Genomic DNA, 22,377 nt, shown 5'->3' with positions numbered 1-22,377 from the left:
TAGAGAAAATGTAAATATTTTCTAGCATCAGAATTTTACCACTTCTACCCTAGAGAATATATGATTTCCAAGTCATTTAAAAAGCAGTATAATTATACAGAGACAAAGAAAAACATTACAAATTAAATGTCAGATTAACATTAAGTATATAAAAGGGAGTGTTAAATTTCATAAATTATTCTAAATGGCATCATTTAATATTTTTAAATAAAATTGCATATTCTCATAAAGTAAGCTTAAGGAAAGATGCGACTAGTACTTCTACTGATTTCTGATATCCAAGACAGAGCCACAGTAAAAGAAATACTTCATTTGTATTTTCCACAATTTCATAACAATTACTCAATTACAGCCCTAAAGTGAATTCAAAAGGCAAAGTTTAAAAACTACAGTGATTCATTCAGTTTGGCTACCTAGCATTAGTTTCCCACAGATACCTACTTGAAAAACTGAGAATACGACTTCTGTTCTTTAAGAAAAATAACCTACTATTTTCTCCCTTTTACAATTAATTCACACCTGCTGGATAGTTTGGGGTTTAACATTTCATAAACCCCAAAAAAAGTGTACCTGATTTTTTCCTTTCAGCATAAGGATGTTGGTCACCTTACCAAAAGGTAAGCCTAAAGCAATAACTTCAGTTTCTGTTACTTCCCCAGGTAATTTTCGAATATGAAGTACACGAGAAGGAGCACCATCCATTTTATCTTCTCCTTTAAATTTTTTACTATCATTACCATTGGCTGAAAGACATTAAAAAATAGTCTTTATATATCAACAATAAAAGAATGTATGAATCTTCCTATTTATGTAAAAAACTACAAATTTCCAAAAAGAACTTAAAAACGTATCTGAGAATACTTAAATAATTCTTAAAAATTCAAATGCTAGGCTTTCAAAGGAATAAAATCCCATCCACCTATTATTAAATGAAATTATCAATTAGTTAAGATTGCTGTTAATGTGTTTCTCAACAGTATTATAAAGAGTAATTATTAATAACAACAACATTAAAATGTAATCTCATAAAGAAACTGTCCAATGACTAAAGAATACAATCACAGTCACGTGCCACATTAACTACATTTTGGTCATTGACAGGCCACATATACAATGGTGGTCCCATAAGATTATAATACCGTATTTTTATTGTACCTTTTCTGTTTAGAAACATCAATACTTACTACTGTGTTACAACTGCCTCCAGTATTCAGAACAGTAACATGCTATACAAGTTGGTTGCCTAGGAGCAAAAGGCTACATATACCATATAGCCTACATGGGTAGCATGTTTGTGTAAATGTACTCTATGACATTTATGCAGTGACAAAATTACCTAACAATGCATTTCCCGGAGGGTATCCCCATCACTATCTCCAAGATTTATGACTGTATCTTGTAATTTAATCATCTTATAATGAACTAATATGAATATTTTTAAAAGTGAAAAAACTAGGTTGACAAAAATTAGGAAGATAATTTTACCTGAGAAATGATAAATTGTTCAATTTGAAAAACGTACTTGAATGTGGGATCAAAGAATGTAAAGTTTACAAAACTGATAATGCAGTCAATCCAATTATGGCTTATCTACAATGAGCTTCTTCTAATATATTACTATTACCATCTAAACTACCTAATATTTTGTGACTATCAAGATCAATATACTCTAAATCACTCATGAACTTAATTATCTTATTCTATTACCATGAGATTTAAAGTAATATAATTTAATCAACAAATTAGTTAACGGCCTTCATTCCAAATCTTCACCAAAAAATAAAAACATTATTCAAAATGCCTATAAAATAGGTAATATTTAAATAGAGTTGTTTGAAGGACTTGCAATCTACTATGCCAAATCAATGGTTCTCAATCTTTTAGGATCTCAAGGATATTTCTGAGACTGTAGCTAAAATGAAGGATCTTGACACATTCAGAAATATACATGTATACTCCATTTTGTATAAACCTTTAGGTAATTTATGGTATTTCCCAAAACATTCAACACAACCTATAAACAATATAATGTGTTTGTATATGTTCAACAATATCTGTAAGACTGTAAGATTATCTTGGTCTCCAAAGTGTCTTCAAAATTAATTCACTCATTAATTCCTTAAACATTTACTGGGTATTCAGGGATGTGTCTAGCAACGTTTTACGTTCTGAGGGTACAGCAGAGTGAACAAAACGATTATGATTCCTGATACCTTATAGTGGGGAGCTGGACTAACTAGTACCTGAACCAGATACTTTCTATGGTATGTGCTATGAAGTAAAACAGTGATGTGCTTAAAAGTGACTTTGTCTAGGACTGGAAGATGATGGTAGTAATGATTTTACTGGATGACCAGACAAGGTATCTCTAAGAGACAATATATGGACTCAAGCTATACTTAAGTCATATTTTACTGTAGGAGTTTCACTTAGGTTTATATACTTGAACAGCTAGCCAATGCATTTAAAAATTCCCTTAGGTTGTCTTTGTACAGAAGAGTAAGCTCTGGCTTCTGAATATATTACCCTGAAAATCTTGGCTGGCTAGCTCTTCACCACTCCAGAAATATGAAAAAACTACAGGAAGCTGGCCGGGGTGCGGTGGCTCACGCCTGTAATCCCAGCACTTTGGGAGGCGGAGGGGGATCACGAGGTCAGGCGATCGACACCATCCTGGCTAACACAGTGAAACCCCCGTCTCTACTAAAAAAAAATACAAAAAATTAGCTGGGTGTGGTGGCAGGTGCCTGTAGTCCCAGCTACTCGGGAGGCTGAGGCAGGAGAATGGCGTGAACCTGGGAGGCAGAGCTTGCAGTGAGCGGAGGTCGCGCCACCGCACTCCAGCGTGGGCAACAGAGCGAGACTCCGTCTCAAAAGAAAAAAAACTACAGGAAGCTATCCCATGTCCTCTCACTACTGACAAAGATTTGTGTGTGCACAGGGCACCTGAATTTGTCAAAAGGAAGAGACTAAACTTTGCATTTTGTAGTATCTTATCTAACAAAATCATCTCGAGGCCAGTTAACAGAAAATGTAAGCTAAAGCACAGAATCCAAAAAATATGCATATACTTTAAAACATGTAATTGGCACACACAACAACTGGCATCAGTCAACAAGGAACACATATTCTTCTGATACAGGACTAAGACCTTTTTTTGACAAAGCAGTCTGAATACTGAAACTTGATAATCTGTTCTCGTTCACTAGTTTGTTTGAATAACAAGAACAAATACTTCACAATCCAACCTAAAGCCCCATGTGTTACAGGTTATGTATCACGATACTCAAAAGTAAATCTCAGTTTCTCCTAATTTGGTCTGTCCTTTTCCTTCTGGGAGAAAGACAAGGAAAAAAAAAACACCAATAAAGATACTACCTATCGCTGTACCCATAAGGAGAAAAAAGGCTTCCCTTTTCAAATGATTTTCCAAAAATAATTCCCAAAATGCAAAAGACTGCCTAAACCTATTATTACGGAAATTAAATAATTTACTTTGGATTTGTATTGGATGTTTTCTGGACAGCGGATGTTGAGCAGAAGTACAACAGCTGAATAACACAGAAAGAAGGTAGGAAACTTTTGAGAATCAAAGGATAAGACAAAGATCTTGACGTCTTAGAAAAATACAGAAAAGACATAATTTTATTTTGCATCAATATTTAACATTCACTGCTAATTAACTACATGCCAAGCAATTTATAACTCTCAGATTGCTATCATCACGACCTGTCAACCCCATTTACAGGTAACAATTAGTTAAATGCCCAAGATTAGATAGTTACTAAGTGGTACAGACAAGAGGTAGTAGAGAGAGGATTAAACTCAGGGAGTATGATTCCTAGTCTGTGCTCTTAAACAACTACACTATAGAAGGAACTCAAATACAAACTTTACATTACATACAGGTTGCCTAAAAAAGATCTGTCCTTTTCTCCCAAAGACCAAGCCAGTTACTGTAGTAAACGATCAACATTTACACCACCTGACACTCCCTCAGTTAGTTAATAGCTTCCAGAGGGTGACTACTAAGTATTCATATCTTAGTGCCAAATATTATAAAAGTCTTCATTTTAAATAAATGATACTATGAGAATGTGGGAATGGGGACTCCTTTAATAATATAACAAAGCCTATTTTCAAATATAAAAACACTCCAGCAACACTGAAAAAGGGCCCAAAATTTTGTGGTTCACAACTTACAAAGCATTAGGTCTGCCTGTGTTACAGTTCTACAGTTCTTCAGCATCTTCCCATGATCCTGAATGGGAAAGGTCTACTGAGGGAATGAAAGAGATCTTTCCCTTCCATTCCTCCAGGAAACCCAGAACTTTTGTTTGGGTGTGTAAAACCAGTAATAATTCAAATGTTTATGTTCAATTAAGAAGGTATGAGGTAATGCTTTTATTTATGTATATAAATTTCATTCATTGCATATGAATGTAAAAATCTTTAAGCACACCATTTTCCATATATTATTCAACTCTTTTAAAGCCTCTTGCTTAGGGAAGATGTTCATGTACTCAAAGATTCAAAGCAAATAAAATTTTAAAATGGTTTCTACTTGAATATTTCTCTTTCAAACTCAAAACCAGTTTTCTACCTCAATTCTAAAGTCAGCATCTTCACCTCTATCAGTACATCACTTTTCTCCTGCTGACTGACCTTTGTTCTCCACTAGCTTTTACCTGCAATTTTTACATAAATGGGTGTCGAATTTTACATAAATGGGTGTCGGCAAGATCATGGGTAATTTTTAAAATCACCACATCCATCAGTCGACAAGGAACTGTGAACCCTTTCTTCCTCACTGAATTTCTCTAATAGCACCCCTGAAATTTCCACTTCTACTTTTCTCATTTCCCCTGACTCATCTGACACTTGCTTTGAATCCCGATTACCCATTAATTCCCCAAAACTGTTAAGTTTCCCATGCTGTTTTTGTTCCGATACTCTACCTATCTTTACTTATTAATATAAACACTGTAGCACTGGGTTTCACAGTATCTATCTATCCATCCATCCATCCATCCATCCATCCATCCATCTAATCTATGAGACAGAGTCTTGCTGTATTGCCAGGCTGGAGTGCAGTGGCGTGATCTTGGTTGACTACAACCTCCACTTCCCAGGTTTAGGTGATTCTCGTGCCACAGCCTCCCATGTAGCTGGGAATATAGGCGTGCACCACCACACCCCGCTAATTTTTGTATTTTCAGTAGAGATGGGGTTTCACCATGTTGGCCAGGCTGGTCTTCAACTCCTGGCCTCAAGTGATCCACCTGCCTCAGCCTCCCAAAGTGCTGAAATACAGGCATGAGCAACAGAACCTGGCCTACTTTCTCATATAATGTGTAAATTATTTAGTCCTACTCATTCACCATTATACTTTCAACTGTGTACCAATATAAAATACAACACTGCAAAACCTTATGCTTCCTTCCAATGAAAACTAGTGACAAAACTTAAGTACATCTTCATTCTCCAAGTCTTTCAGAGGCACACATTTATAAAAGTTTTCCTAACTCTCTTTATCAAATACGAAACTGAGAGGCAAAGCAGTTTTAATTCTAAGCAGTTTTAGATTTCAAGGCAAAGCAGTGTTTTCCAGCTTTAGAAAAACAAAAAATAAATAAATAAAAAGACTCTAAGCTAAGAAAAAAAAATGAATGCTGCTACTCTTTCCTGTATGAGAAACAAATTCCAAAGAAGACTTAACAAGAAAAAAAGCAGGTAGATGCAGATAGGTGGTATTTCTGTTATTCTGTTGGCTGTTTCTGCAACACCCACCACACAAAAAGCCTCACGAGGTTTCCGTAAAAGGAAACCTATTAACTCTTGTATTTCCAAGTAGTTGTGTGGCCTAGTTGTCCAAAGTATATTAGGCATGAGCTGGAAAAACAAAGAAGGCACCTAGAGAATGCTCTCACTACCTTTATATGCAAGAAGATACCTTGTTAAAGCCTTCATAAATAGTAAAACTATGAAATAATCTACTGGAATACTCTCAAAACATTATAGCAAAACGAAATGACATCACCTCAAAAATATGTCTGTAAAAGTCAAAATGAAAATCTTAAAAGAGTTCTAAGTAAAATGTTCCAGACTCTTTGGAATGGTTTAACTGCTTTCAGGTGGAGCAAAATGTCATGTTTAGCAATAATTTTCAAAAAATCCTGCTATTACAGAGTAACAATCAGCACTGGCAGAAATACATATACCTAAAGGGATATTCCAGTTCCATATCTACAAAGAAATCACTAAAAAATTAAAGAGACTATACCTTAGAATTGTCAAGTCTCCTAGTCACTGCTAAATAGTTACAAATTTAACAAAATCAAATTCTAATGCTACTCGGGAACAGTTGTATTTTTGAAATATTTCACTTTTATATCTCTCGAAGGAACCAATTCATTAGAAAATGTCCTTACTGTATCAATTTATTAAACATTTATTTACCTGAGATTAAGTTTCTAATAAAAAGAAATTTTCTAACCTGTAAAATTAATTTTTTCTTTGACAAAAAGCACCTATTCAACAGGTACAGAGAAAGAAAAGTCTGTATAGATAAGAGAAAGGCTGTTGAGACAGATGCCTTAGGAAACAATTCTACAGTAAAATCTATTACAAGAAATATTTTAGATAAAGCTGGAAGCTGGAACATAAAAATGAAATCCTGTACTGTATCTGATAATCATAAAAGTGTCCTTGTAACATTGTCTACCAATGTCCTTTTGAGTCATCTGAATTACATGGATTATTTTTCCAGGTAAATATAATCACCAATTTTTAAAGGTATTTTATGCTATTTGCTCTTATAAGCGACAGTATTCAAACTGGTGTCTCTTAGAATATATGCAGACTTTCATCTTTGTCAGAAAAAAATAGAAAAATCTTAAAACTCAGCATTTCCTCTGTACGCAGAGGTTAAATAAACTGACTTCTTGTGTTAAAACAAGCTTAAAGGAATTTTATGCCATCATTACAAAAAGATTAGATTGATTCTTTGGTCATGAAGTACACCATATATCATCCCTAATGCATAGTTAGAAAAATAGAGCAGTAGCAGATTATTCTTTCTTTCCACCAAAAACGAGTCTCCTTTGTTCTCCTACTTTTCCCCCTTTGTTAATGGCATCATCTTCCACCAACCCAGTGATTCTAAGACAAAACTCCTTCATATTATTCCAAACTTGTCTTCTTCCAGATAACTCGTTTTAACATCTCCTGCATATTCTCCTTCCAAGACCCTAAAATTCAGGACCTTGGTATCTTTGGAATGAACTACGGTAATGTTTTAAAACTATTCTCCCCTCTATACAATACTGCCTCTGAAATACAAATGGAACAAATATTCTTTCTAAAATGTAAATCTAGTAAAGTCCAAGCTACACACACACACACAAACACACACACACACACCCCAAATCCCATATCTAGGCCCCTGCTTACATGGACTCACCTAGGCATTCCCAATCTCATATTTCGCATTATAGCAAGATACAACTACTGGTAATTCAGAGTTCTCAGAGATAATCTACTGCTTCAAACAAATTTTGGATTTGTTTTGCAACTTAGTTTACTAACATAGGACGTTTCCATCACACCAGAAAATGCTACCATATTCCCTTTCTGTTAATCTCCAACATTCTGGTTTCTAAACAAAAAACTAATGATCTGCTCTTAAACTTTCAAGAAATTGAATCACTCTATGTACTCTTTCAGGTCTGTCTGGTTTCTTTTGCTTCATACAATGCTTAATATTCACCCATGTTTTCGCATGTACTACTAACCACTCTTTTGTTATTAGTAAGTAGTAATATGTTGTATGATCATACCACAATGTATCCATTTTCCTGTTGATAAACATTTGAGTTATTTCAAGTTTGGGACCATTATCAGTCAAGTTTTTGATACACATACAAGTTTTACAGCAAACATGTTATTACTGGGTAAAAAACTAAAAGTAGAAGTTACGGACCATAGAGTACGTTTATGTTTAACTCCGTAAGAAAATGGCAAACTAGGTCAGGCACAGTGGCTCACGCCAGTAATCCCAGCACTTTGGGAGGCCGAGGTGGGTGGATCACAAGGTCAAAAGAGCAAGACCATCCTGGCCAACATGGCGAAACCCAGTCTCTACTAAAAATACAAAAAATTAGCTGCGTGTCGTGGCGTGCGCGTGTTGTGCCAGCTACTCAAGAGCCTGAGGCAGGAGAATCACCTGAACCCAAGAGGCGGAGGTTGCAGTAAGCCAAGATCATGCCACACTGCATTCCAGCCTGGTGACAGAACAAGACTCTGTCTCAAAAAAAAAAAAAAAAAGCAAACTGTTTTCCCAACTATGTTACATACTCAGCAGTAATCAAAGGCAGTTCCACATCTTCATCAACATTAGGTATTGCCAACCTATTTGATTTTAGCCATTCTAGTTGGTGTAAATTGTCTCATAATTACCTGATGGCTAGTGTAATCTTTCCGTGTGCTTGTTACTCATTCTTATAATGTCACTTCTTCTGCCACTTAAAAAAATTGGGCTGCTCATATTTATTGATTGGAGTTTTTTTTACAAGTCTTTTGGGATACAAGTCCTTTATCATTGATACAGTTTGGCTGTGTCCCCCACCCAAATCTCCTCTTGAATTCCCATGTGTTGTGGGAGGGACCTGGTGGGAGGTAACTGAATCATGGGGGCAAGTCTTTCCCATGTTGTTCTCGTGATAATGAAGTATGTCTCTCGGTTTTAAAAAGGGGAGAGTTTCCCTGCACAAGCTCTCTTTTCTTTGCCTGTTGCCATCCATGTAAGATGTAGATTTGCTCCTCCTTGCCTTCCACCATGATTGTGAGGTTTCCCCAGTCACATGGAACTGTAAATCCATTAAACTGGTTTCTTTTGTAAATTGCCCGGTCTCAAGTATGTCTTTATCAGCAGCATAAAAATGGACTAATACAGTCATATATATGTACTGATATGTAAATATTATATTCTCCAAGTCTGTGCCTTGCCTTTTCATTGTCTTAACAATGTCTTTTGAACAATGTCTTTTGAAATTTCCCATGCTGATGGAGTCAAGTTTATATATTCCTTTAAGATAATTTTTGTTTTAAGAAATCTTCATTTATCCCAAAGTGGCAAGTATACCCTATGCTTTTTCCTAAAAACTCTATACATTAGTTTTTATATAATCTCATTGTTTTATATGCAATAAGGTAGGGTTTGAGTTTCTTTTGTTTTTTTGTATGTATATTCAGCTGTTTTGGCACATTTGTTTAAAAGCCTTCTCTTTCTTCATTGAGTGACCAAGGCAACTTTAATGCATGAGTTATTCCCTGATCACTATGTCACTAACTATGCTAGCACTAAATTGTTTTGGATTAACTGCAGGTTTGTGGTGAGTCCTGAGAAAAGTGGCAAAATTTACTTTTTCAAAATGGTTTTAATTATTTTAGCTCCTTTTTATTTCCACATAAATTTTAGAATCTACTCTCAATTTAGAAGTCCTTACAGATTCAATGCCATCCCAATTTAGGGAGAACTGGCATGTTAACATACTGAGCCTTCTAATTCATGAACATGGTCTATGTCTTCATGTAAGTCTTTTTAAAACTTCTCTTAGCAGTGTTTCATATTGGTGCAGATGTCTTACACATCTTTTGTCAAGGTTTTTTCCTGATATTTTTTGTCTGCTACTTTTAATAAATGGATTTTCTAAAATTTCATTTTTTAAGAATTTGCTGCTAGTATAAGGAGACTATTTTTGTATACAGAACTTGTATCCTATAATTATTCTAAATTCACTTATTAGTTCTACCAAATCTGTTGTAGATTCCTTTAGGTCTTCTATTTTAAAAAGCATGTTGAACAGTGAATAAGACAGTTTTCTTTCTTCCTTTACAATCTTTATGTCTTTTATTTCACCTGCTTTAATGTAAGCAGAAAGTTAGGGGGAAAAAAATTGAGAAAACAGACACCCTTGCTCCATTTCTGATTTTAAGAAGAAAACATTCAATATTTCCCCATTAAGTATGAAATTTGTTGTAGGTTCTTAGATATCCCTTATTTACATTGTAAAAAGCTCCTTCTCTTACTAGTTTTCTGAGAGATATTTTTCCTTCTTCATTCTATCACTGTGACAAATTACACTGAGTTCATTTTCAAATGTTAAACAAACCTTACAATCCTGTGGTAAGTCTCAGAATTGCCTCTCATATTCTACTGGAGGTGATTTATCAACATTTTCTTAAGAATATGCATTTAGGTTAATGAGAAATACTAGTCTGAAATCTTGATATATTACCCTTGTCAGGTTTTGCTGTCAGTTATAGTGGCTTCATAAAGTGAACAGGGCAGTATTCCCTCCTCCATTTTCAAAGACAGCTATTATTTCTTTAAAATTTCATAAAATTCAATAGTAAAACAACCTATGCCTAGAGTAATCTTTGTGGAAATATTTTTTTAATTATAAATTCCGACTTGTATAATACAGTAGTATATAGCTGTTAAGCTATACACTTAAGTCAGTTTTGTATTTGTCAAGAAACTTACTTCATCTAAGTTGTTGAATTTGTTAGCCTTAACAACATTGGTAATATTATTTTCCTATTATATTCTACGTATCTCTGATTTTATTGAAAGTGCTAGCTCCACTTTATATTATTAATGTTATACTATTATACTCTGTACATTTCCACTTTCTGTGAAAGTGATTATCTCGACTTTGATTCCCACACTGGTAATTTATGTCTTTTCTTGGTCAGTCTTAAATAGGGAGTTTTCAACTTTTTTTTTATAATATAGGTATTTGAAGACATACTTTATACCATACACGCCCTTGGGTCGTATCCAACAAATTTTGATATATTTTCATTCAGTCAAAAATATGTCCTTGTGGTAACACTTCTATAATCCATGTGTTGTTCACAATTGTATAATTTCTAATATTTCATACTTTCCTAGATGTCTATTTTTGATTTCTAATTTAATTCCACTATAGTCATATACTATATGAACTGTCAATCACTTGAAATTTATTGAGCTATTTTGTAATCCAATACATGGTCTATCATTGTGAATGTTCTATGTACACTTGAAGTTATTTTACAGTTACTGGGTATAGTTTTATAAATGTGAGTTAAGCCAACATGACAGCATTTTTCAAATTATGTATCTTTTTATTTGGGGGATAGGACTGTAACTGTCCTATCAATGACTCTAAATTATAGTTTAAAAAATCAGGCTATGATTGTGGATTTCTGTTTCTCTACTTAGCTCTGTGATCTTTTTCTTAATATACTTTGTTATTATTGGCATACAAATTAAGAAATGTTTTCTGATAAACTTACCCTTCAGCATTATGAAATATGCTTTTTTATATTTGGTAATACTTCTTGTCTTAAATTTTTCTGTCTAGTAATATAATCATATCAACTTTCTCACGCTTACTGTTTGCATGGAATATCACTTTCCATCTTTTTACTTTCAACCTGCATCTTGGTATTTCCACCTGATCCTCGTATAGACAGTGTAGTTAGGCCTTGCTTTTTAATCAAGTCTGACAATCTTTGTCTTTTTTTTTTTTTTTTTTTTGAGATGGAGTCTCGCTCTGTCACCCAGGCTGGAGTGCAGTGGCGCAATCTCGGCTCACTGCAAGCTCCGCCTCCCTGGTTCACACCATTCTCCTGCCTTAGCCTCCCGAGTAGCTGGGACTACAGGCGCCCGCCATCTCCCCCGGCTAGTTTTTTTGTATTTTTTTTTAGTAGAGACGGGGTTTCACCGTGTTAGCCAGGATAGTCTCGATCTCCTGACCTCGTGATCCGCCCGTCTCGGCCTCCCAAAGTGCTGGGATTGCAGGCTTGAGCCACCGCGCCCGGCCCAATCTTTGTCTTTTAATTGGACTACTTAGACCAGTAATATCCAAAAGAAATGCAATGCAAGCACATGAATAAATTTTCAAAGATATTCTTCAGAGTAAGTTTAGGTACACAGCAAAGCGGAGAGGAAAGCAGAGAGATTTCCTTGCCTCCTGCCCCCAAATAGCCTCCCCTTTATCAACATCTCCCACCAGATGGCACGTTGTTACAACTGATGAACCTACACTGACACATTATAATCACTCAAAGTCTGTAGTTACCTTGGGGTTCACTCCAAGTGTCTTACATTCTATGGGTGTGGAAAAATTTATGGTATGTACCTATCATTATAGCATGCAGAATATTTTCATTACCCTAAAATCCTCTGTACTCCACCAATTCATCCCTCCCTCAACTCGCAAATCCTAGCAACCACTGATTTTTACTGTTTCCATAATTTTGCTTTTTCCAGAATGTCATATAGTTGGAATCACATGGTATGTAGGATTTTCAAACTGGCTTCTTTTACTTAGTAATACGCACCGAAGGTTCTCCATGGCTTGATAGCTCATTTCCATTTAGTGCTGATTAACACTATACTGTTTGGATATACACCACAATTTATTTGGCCATTTACCTACTAAAGGACTTCTTGGTTGCTATGAAGTTCTGGCAATTATAAAGAAAAGTGCTATAAACATCCATGAGCTGCTTTCTGTGCAGACTAAGTTTTCAACTCCTTTAGGCAAATACCAGGGAGCACAACTGCTGGATCATACAATAAAAGTATATTTGAGATGGAGTCTCACTCTCGTTGCCCAGGTTGGAGTGCAATGGCGCAATCTTGGCTCACCGCAACCTCCACCTCCTGGGTTCAAGCGATTCTCCTGCCTCAGGCTCCTGGGTAGCTGGGATTACAGGTATGCACCACCACGCCTGGCTAATTTTGCATGTTTTAGTAGAGACAGGGTTTCTCCATGTTGGCCAGGCTGGTTCTGACCTCCCGACCTCAGGTGATCCGCCTGCCTCGGCTTCCCAAACTGTGGGATTACCGGCATGAGCCACTGCGCCTGGCCATATAGTTTTCTAAGAAACTGCCAAATTGCCTTCCAAAGTGGCTGTACTACTCTGCATTCCACCAAGCAATAAGTGAGAGTTCCTGCTGCTCCACATCCTTGCCAGCATTTGGTGTTATCAATGTTCTGAAGTTCGGCCATTCTAGTATGTGTACATGTATTTAAATTATAAAATTTGACAAGTTTTGACATACATATACATCCATAAAACCACCATCACAATAATTTATATGTCCATCACCCTTGAGTTTTCTTGTGTCCCTCTGTCACCCCTCCAGCCTGTCCTTTCCCACTCTTAAACTCCTAGGAACCACGAATTTGCTTTAGATTAGTTTGCATTACCCAGAGTTTTATATAAATGGAATCATACAGGATGTACTCTTTTTCTCTCTCATCTTTTACACAACATAACTGTTTGGAGATTCATTCTTGCTATTGTGTTTATCAATAGCTCATTCTATATGGCTGTTTTTATATTCCACTGTACAGAAAAGCATATGATGCCAAAACAGGAATCTACTTATTAGTTCATCTGTTGATGAATGTTTGTTTCACATTTTGGTGATTACAAATAAAATGGCTATGAACATTAACATGAGAGTTTTTTAATGAACACATGCCTTCATTTCTCTTGGGTAAATACTTAGGAGACAAATAATCTGGATCATGAAGAAACTACCAAATTGTTTTCCAAAGTAGTTCTATGATTTTACATTCCCATCAGCAGTATTGTGAATATTATGATTCTTCCTCATTCTTCCCAAATCATGCTTTCCAAGATGGCACTCTTTTTAATCTTAGTCACTATTAATAGGTTTGTAATGTTATTTCACTGTAGTTTTAATTTTCATTTCCCTAATAACTAATGATGCTGATCAGCTTTTCCATGTGCTTACTTACCATCTGTGTATCTCTTGTGCAATACTACCTGTTCAAATATTTTGGCCAATTCATTGAGTAGTCTGTTGCCTGACTGCTGAGTTTACATATACTACATCTTTTAATATTCTGGATAAAAGTCCTTTATCAGCTATATGCTTTGTTATGATGTTCTTCCAGTATATGGCTTGTCTTTTCATTCCCTAACAGTTTCTTTTGAAGGGTACAAGATTTTAATTCTGATGTCAAATTCCATTTTTTAACAGATTGTACTTTTAGGGTTATATCAAATACATTTCTGCTTAATCCAAAGTCACAAAGATTTTCTGTGTTTTTTTCTAGAGGTTTTATAATTTTTGGTTTTACATTTAGGTCATGATCCATCTGGAGTTAATTTTCATATGTAGTATGAGATACATATCCAAGATCATTTTTTTTGCAGATGGATAGATCCAACTGCTATAGTAACCTTTGTTGAAGTCTACTCTTTTTCCCACTGAATTGACTTTGCACCTCTGTCAAAAACCAGTTATCCATAATTGTGTGAGTTAATTTCTGAACTCTCTGCTCTGTCTCACTGACCTATTTATCTTTATGTCATTATGATGCTATTTTTAATTACTGTAGCTTTGCAGTAATTCTTGAAAACAGGTAGTCATCAATGCTCCAATTTTTCCTCTATTGGCTTTTAGCTATACTTCTTTAAATCTTTTTAAATGAGATTACACTTAGAATTTTGATATGCAACCTTAACAGAATCTTCTCATATTAAAAGTTAACACTGCATCACTTCAGGTAAAATATAAGAATCTTACCACTGAAAAATTCCATTTACCTTCACTTTGTACTAACTGTTGTCATATAAAATCCATTTACATAATAAACCCCATAATACAAAGTTGTTGTTTACATAAAGTCTTTCAAAGAAATTGAGAGGAAAAGAAAGAGCCCTTTTAAAATTTATACACATATTAACCACTCCCAGTACTCCTCTTTATCTCCTGCAGAGCCAAGTTATCTAATGTCATTCCATTCAGTCTAAAGAAATTCTCTTTTTTTTTTTTCTCTTTAATACAAGGTATTGGTCTCCTGTTAGATGTCTTCTTCCTGGCTGTTTAGATTTGCTCTTCATTTCTAGTTTTCAATATTTTGACCACTATGTGTCTAAGTATGGTTCTTTTTATTTAGCCTACATGAGGAGTTTACCTCAGCTTCTTAAGAATGTAAGTTGATATATTTTATTCAAATTTTGTAAGTTCTCAGTCATTACTACCTCAAACAGATATATGTTTTTTCCCTCCACATTCTCACACTGAAGCTCAAATTATATGTCAGACTGCTTCATTGTCCATTAGGTATACTTTCTCCTCTCTGAAAGATTTAATCATTGTATTCATGTGTATTCAAGTTCACTAACATTTCTTCTTGTCTCCAATCTGCTATTAGTTCCAACCAGTGAATTAGTCCCAACTATTTCAAATACTGTATTTTTCAATTAGAATATTTCTACATGCTTTCTTTATAGTTTTTTATCTCTTAAACACTCCTCCATCATTCATTATTTCAATCTTTTCCATTACAACTTAAAATACTTACGTCCTTGTCTGCTAATTCTAACTCTAGGTCATTTTGGAATCTGTTCCTATTCAATGTGTCTTTATATTTCATGGGTTACTTTCCTGCTTCTTCACATTACTTGTAATTTCTGATGGTATGGTAGATATTATGGAAGATAGTAGCAAGAAAACTATATCATGTTGTCTTTCTTGGGGGTGTTATTTTGTTTTGAAAGGCAACTAAATTATTGGTTAATCCATCATCAGTTACTGGTTAGATTAACTGGTGAATCCTTCACTTCCTATCGGGTTTGGTTTTTTGTTTTTATCTCAGTCTTATAGATGGCACTTCCTATGGGGTGTGATCCTTTCTATTCAGGTCCAGGCTTTCTGTAGTCTAAATGGAGTGTTTGAAGTACCCTGCAAGATGTCTGCATTCTGACTTCTCAGAACTCCAATGTTTCAGAGTACTATGCAATCTATGGAATCACTGTTTAGCCCCAGAGCAGACAATTTCTGACAGACCTGGCAAACTCTCAACCTGCACACATGTAACCCAGTCATTATCCAAAACTCTGAATGAAGTGAATGACCATACTAAATTCTGCCCCCTGTTCTACTCCTAAACCCCTAGACAGCTCTCTTTTCTCCAGGACTTCCCCATAAATTCCAAACGACTGAGCAGTTCTGACACCCACTCTTAGTCTCTTCAGCTCAGTGAGACCTGTATACTGATCTCTCCACTTCTCTGTGGTTTACAACAGTAAAACGGTCCAAGGCAGAAAGCCAGAGTGTTCATGATACTTACCTCACATGCTACCCTTCTCTCAAGGATGATCTTATACCGTCTGCTCATCAACTTCCAAACAACAGTTGTTCCACATATTTTATTCAGTTACATAGTTTTTGGTTTTGCGGGGAGACCGAAAAAGGGGTCAAGGCTACTACTAGTTATTCTGTCATGAGCCCTAAATATTAGGAATTAATTTGGAATTAATTTCCCATTATCAATCACAGTATGCATTGTAAAAACAAAAAGAGAAACCGACAAGTTACACACTTAAGCCTATTTGTTCAATTACGTGTACATGGTACTTTGACTATCAAAATCATGGCCCAGTGATTTTGCTTTGTAATCACTACGTAGCAAAATCAATGATAATGACCTGCTGACAAATTTATCTTCAAATCGTGACTATTATCTGTTAAGTCCTTATAATTTTTAGTTAACTGAATTGTCAGAGATGTGTGTTTTGTGTTTATGTGTGTCAAGATGTATGTATACATAAGCACAGCTACCTAAGGGAAATCAAAATGTCTTCTAGTCTTTTATGATCCTTTTATTGCCAAATATAATTCGTTCCTCAAGCAAATAATTCAAAGTTAAAATACAGAAAAAGGAACTTTGGTTTCAGGTAAATAATGTAAAATGTTGAGCTGTGAGGTAAATTCATTTGATAATAATAATCATCAAATTCAAAATTTGGCCCATTCAGATGAGAACACGTTAATTCAAGCAAAACAAAACAAAATACAAAAAAAAAAAAAAAAAATTTGGCCCAACAGCCATAAAACTAAGGTCTAAAATTTGGTCTATATTGGTTTACTAACAGATCCTACAACCAACCAACATTATTTCAGATAAACAAATTTTTTTTAACTCTAACTTTGAAGATTAAAACAAATCATCTTAAATATGCAGGTAGACAACATAAAAGGATCAACTCTAAGAATTAAAATACTGTTTCAGCAAAAAATTAGTTAAAACCATTGCAACTATGTAGCTGAATTCTTTGGTTTTTACTTACAATGTGGGTTTTAGGGTTGTGGCATAAATACTTAAAGTAAAAATATTATATGACACACAAACACAAAAAATGAAAACAAAATAAAAATACCAGAGGGGCACATGAGGGGACTATAATGTGAGAATTACATTTGTGGTTCAAAAATGAAAAGCAATCAAACTTAAGAGTCACCAACTTCAGGTGGTTTTTTTGTTTGTTTGTTTGTTTTCACTCAGCTCATATACACTCTAGTAAAATTTACTCTAAAATGTTTCAACACAGCATTTAAAAAGAAAGGCTTAAAAAAAAAAAAAAAAAGGCTTTCCTAGTATAACAGAGTTAAATTTGAGTTTTAACATTCTGCCCCCTAAAATGGTAAATGACAGACTGCTAAGAGAGTAACACTTACCTGTAACTACCATGCTGCTCATATTAGAGTTTGGACTACTGAGAACACTGCCTGAGAGCAGTTCGTCAGATCCTCTCTATAAAAACAAAAACAAGTTAGCATAAGATATCTTTAAATTTAAAAATATTAATCTAAAAGTCTTTCACTTAAACAAATGTCAAATGTCACACTATTGGGAACAGTGAAAAATGTTAATCCCTATAATAAAAAATTAACTTCATCCCTCTACTCTCCCATCTATCCCTCCCCCATTCTCACAAAGGCAACAATGTTCCCCTTCCCCCAAAAGGCAATAAATAGAAAAAGTGATTAGATTCTATAAGCAAAAGCTTTGGAAAGCTACCTCAAATTGTTTACAAACAAACCAAAGCCACACTAGCTAGACTTTCTCAGAAACATTCTCTCTACATCCTCCATCCCAATGGTCCTTTATTCATGCAGATAACTCAGATTTTTATAAAATTAGAACTTCATTCTGGTGAGTTAGATATCAGTATCATCATCATTATTAAAATTAAGCAGGTATATACTTCAGAGGCTAGAACACTGAAAGCAAAGGCAAAATCTTTGGAATGAGAGATTTCTTTCTGCAAAAAAATAAGGTTATGTCTTAAAATAGAGAAAAGGTTATACATTCAACTGTTTGGGAACTGCACAGTTGTTTAAACCAGCCAGTGACATTTTAGCTATTTTGAAAATGTTATGTATTTACAAAAATATGAATGGACTAATATTTAAACTAAAATCAACTGTTTTGCCTTGGCTATGTATATTTACATACATGGATATTAGTATTTAAATAGGTTAAATCAATACTGGCTGATTTAAACAACCAATCAGTACAAAGAAGTTAAATGCAACCATCAAAATGAAAAAAATGTGCAAAGGAGATAATGAATTATCAAAGCATTTCAGAAAGTCCAAAAAATCCAAATTTAACCATAAGCTTTATGCTAATTTGTATTTCAACTCATAATGAATAAACTGTATTACAACAAATATGAGAACGGTAAACAGATATCCATAGGTCATCTCCCTTAAATATTTTAAGAGCTTTCTACTTATTGGCATCAAATGCGCAGAGAAAAAAACCAAAAAATACAACCAGTTTCAAGTCACATTGATACCGTATTTACACCAGGCTTAATTTCTTAACCAATTTCTAAACTAGATATGGAAGATTTGGCATGGCATAATTTTGTAAGAACATGATGAGCAGAATTGTATACATTAGTGATTCTCACAGTGTAGTCCCTAAGATCTAATTGAATACTCTAGCAATTCTCAAAGTGTGGTGCCTAATCCTAAGATTAGACCTGGAAACTTACTGATAATACATGTTCTCAGATCCAATCCCAGACCTACTGAATAAGAAATTCTGAGGGTGGGGTCCAAAAAGCCAGGTTTAAAAAAAAATCCTCAAGTGTTTCTCATGCATGCAAAAGTTTAAGAGCCACTGATACACATTATTGGCTCATTATCAACAATAGATGTTTCCTAGCTTTCTTCAAGTTTTCATGACAAGTAGAAAATATGGTATTAAGAAAGGATGCTCTGAAGCTCAACTTCCACTTACCAGTTAGGTTAACAGTACTTAATCACTCTAAGCCTCAAGTTCTTCATTTGTAAAATAGGGATAACATCCACATCACAGCCCTTAGGATTAAATGTGATAATATATGAACAGTGATTACCAGGCAAAGTGCCTGGCCCACATCAGTAGTGCTCACTATAATATTCCCAAGTGTCAACCAAGTACAACGTTCCCACATATTTACTGACTCAGTAAGTGAATTAACGTTATTATTAACAGTTACATATTTTTTGGCCTTTGTTCTTAGACCAAAAAAAACTGAAGGTCAAGTTACTCCGTATACAAAATCAAGGTTGGCCCGCCACCACAGGATAGAGAGATAAAGCCAGCCCTTCCATAAACCCACAGAAGTCCAGATTAGATATTTTAAAAGTAAAAAACAAACAAAAACAAAACTGAAACGATCCTTAATGTTTACTAACCTGAACAAAATTCCTAATCAATTAAAATATTGTCAATGCCTTATTTGTTCCTTAGTTCACAAAAATACTTTAACTCTCCTAGTTTTCAAAAATATACCTGACCTCTTTTCAAATGCATTATTATCAGCTTATTCTTTAGATATCTATTTGTGAATTCAAATCCTTCCATACACCTACAGTATACCACTGCAAAACTTGTGATTACAGTGGATCACAGGTAATTTTGGAAGATGATAGGTGGGGAATCTTGGGCCTACTCAAGTATAAAAGAAAGCCTCTAACACTGACTTGTGGTGTGCAATGCATCTTTTTGCATGGAAAAGTCTTTCCATTTTAAGTTTGTATTTATGACCTTTCTTCTTCCTCAAATGGTTTCATACCTGCTATTAAGAGAGCAGATTTAACAGCCTTCATTACTGAGAATAATGTCAAATTATTTGCAATTTTGAGATTTTACAAAAATTACTGGAGTATTTTTACAAATTACATTTTTATTTAAAAAAGCAATTATGCCTGTCTTTGCCAATAAGCAAAAAAGCTTACCACTATTATACCCAAAAGAAGTGATTCAGCACTACTGATAAATGTTAACATTACCACATTAACTGATAGAATAATTTCACCTGAATTATTTCAGTCTGATCATTTAACTTAGAATGTATATGAAATAAATGATCAATGGGTAGTGACTGACGACTGCCCCACATTAATGACTGCTAAAACAAATCAAATTAGTGGTTCTTAGAATCAAAATACCTACGAAAGAATATGTGCTCTTTAAATTTTTTAATTCATCTAAGAATGATGTCAATTTTAGATTCAACTAAAAGAAATTAAATGTTAAGACTAGCGTAATACTCTTATTAAATCTGACCATAGAAACTTTTCTTCCTGTGTAATATCAATGATCATTTCAAGAGAAACTAACATCCCACAGAAATAAGAAAATGCAAAAATAGGAAGATACACTCTACACATCAGAGAAATGACTAAAAAAAAAAAAAAAATGCAAAAGTACAGATTAAAGGCCATTCACTCATTTCAATGTTACAAATTTCTTGTTTTTTCTTTTCATGGTTATTAGATACTCTGTTTATCACAATAGTTCAGTCCAACTATTAACACCATGTATCACTTCCAGGTGGAAGAGCTGCCAGGTCTGCCAAGAAGGCAACCAAGGACTGAAGGCTGAGAGTGACAACAGTCTCTGGGCTCTGCTATGGTTTGGGACTGAGAGCTAACCAAACATTTTCTCCTCTGGAGATGTCAGCCTAGGGAACCATGAGAGAAAGACACAGGGCAAGGACACAAATAATAAGTTCCTGAGGAAAAACAGATTCTCAGAGAGGAAGAAAGGTACGTACCTAGGTGAATATTCCTGGTCTCCTTAAACAGAGGTGCCACAAAGATGATGAAGAGGTGGACTGAATACCACCTACCTATTAAAGGCTTGCAAAAGCCCTGACTCATGCAACAAATAAAAATAGAGAAGACAATGTATGTATAATGAAGAGGATCTGTAAAATCAAAAGCTAACTTTTTTTTAAAAAAAAGACAATGAAATAGAAAACTACAGGGAAAACATTTTTTAAAAACAAGGAGAGCACAATCACGTATCAACAGACCACATAGCCAAGAACAAAAGCCTAGGATTAGTGAAGCAACAATATCAAAGAAACTTGGCCCAGTGAATAATCTTATGGAGCAGACTCATATCACTTTCTTATACCAGCAGGACTTTTGCTATGACAGAAAAAGAAACAAAAAAAACCTTCTAGTCTATTTATGCCACTATGTTCTGCATTTTGTTATGATAGTTTTTTCAGCCTTGACCTTTTGATATACACACCTGTAATATGAAAAAGTCACTACAGAGATTTCAATTTGACTATCTTAATAAGGGCAAAAAAATGAAACCAGATCCCTACCAAATACAATACACAAAAATAATTTTGATAGAGATTAAACATAAAAAGCAAATTTTTAAAAAATTTCAGAAGAAAATACCTTTATGAACTCTTAGTATGTAAGGATTTTTAAATTAAGATACAAGAAAACTGAATATGAAAGAACATACTGATAAATTCTACTTTAAAATCTCTTTATAAGAAACAGTATCATAGCAACAGTTGAGGAGCTAAAAACTGTTATTAGAGATTGCCTTCAAGACTTCCAACAATCAACATGGAAGATGTCCGACAAGAGCAAAGGAAAATTTGGAATGTGTAAAGAATGGGATCATATAAATGATTTTTATCTAAGATGCAAAGGGAATCTGTGGTCACATTAAAACTCTATGCATTAAGAATTTGTATTAATCTGCAACAATAAGCACTGGGAACTAGTGGCAGGGGAAGGGAGAAAGGATTGTAAATCTAACTGCTGGGTACTGAGCTCACTATCTGGCTGACAGGATCACTTGTATTGCAAACTTCAGCTTCATACCATATACCCATGTAATAAACCTGCACATGTAACCCTGAATCTAAAGTAAAGTTGAAATTATCTAAAAGAGGGCCGGGCGCGGTGGCTCAAGCCTGTAATCCCAGCACTTTGGGAGGCCCAGACGGGCGGATCACGAGGTCAGGAGATCGAGACCATCCTGGCTAACGCGGTGAAACCCCGTCTCTACTAAAAAATGCAAAAAACTAGCCGGGCGCGGTGGCCGGCGCCTGTAGTCCCAGCTACTCGGGAGGCTGAGGCAGGAGAATGGCGTAAACCCGGGAGGCGGAGCTTGCAGTGAGCTGAGATCCGGCCACTGCACTCCAGCCTGGGCGACAGAGCGAGACTCCGTCTCAAAAAAA

At 34.9% G+C, this 22,377-nt stretch overlaps 1 protein-coding gene across 7 annotated transcripts in view; it reads right to left on the bottom strand.

Annotated features, from left to right (window-relative positions):
- The window catches only part of PTBP2 (polypyrimidine tract binding protein 2), a 92,908-nt gene that overhangs the window by 44,407 nt on the left and 26,124 nt on the right, over positions 1-22,377 (bottom strand). For 6 of the 7 annotated variants that reach the window (XM_025393814.1, XM_025393826.1, XM_025393835.1 and 3 more), the window contains exons 3-4: positions 17,558-17,633; positions 571-743 (exon numbers count right to left, since the gene is read on the bottom strand). In XM_025393814.1, the coding sequence (XP_025249599.1) occupies positions 571-743; positions 17,558-17,633 (249 nt within the window). The remainder of the gene's footprint in view (positions 1-570; positions 744-17,557; positions 17,634-22,377) is intronic. The other variant, XM_025393870.1, reaches the window with a different exon arrangement.

This window comes from Theropithecus gelada, chromosome 1 (genome assembly GCF_003255815.1).
Source record: "Theropithecus gelada isolate Dixy chromosome 1, Tgel_1.0, whole genome shotgun sequence".
Lineage (NCBI taxonomy): Eukaryota > Metazoa > Chordata > Mammalia > Primates > Cercopithecidae > Theropithecus > Theropithecus gelada.
This window is presented reverse-complemented; position numbering and strand designations above follow the sequence as displayed.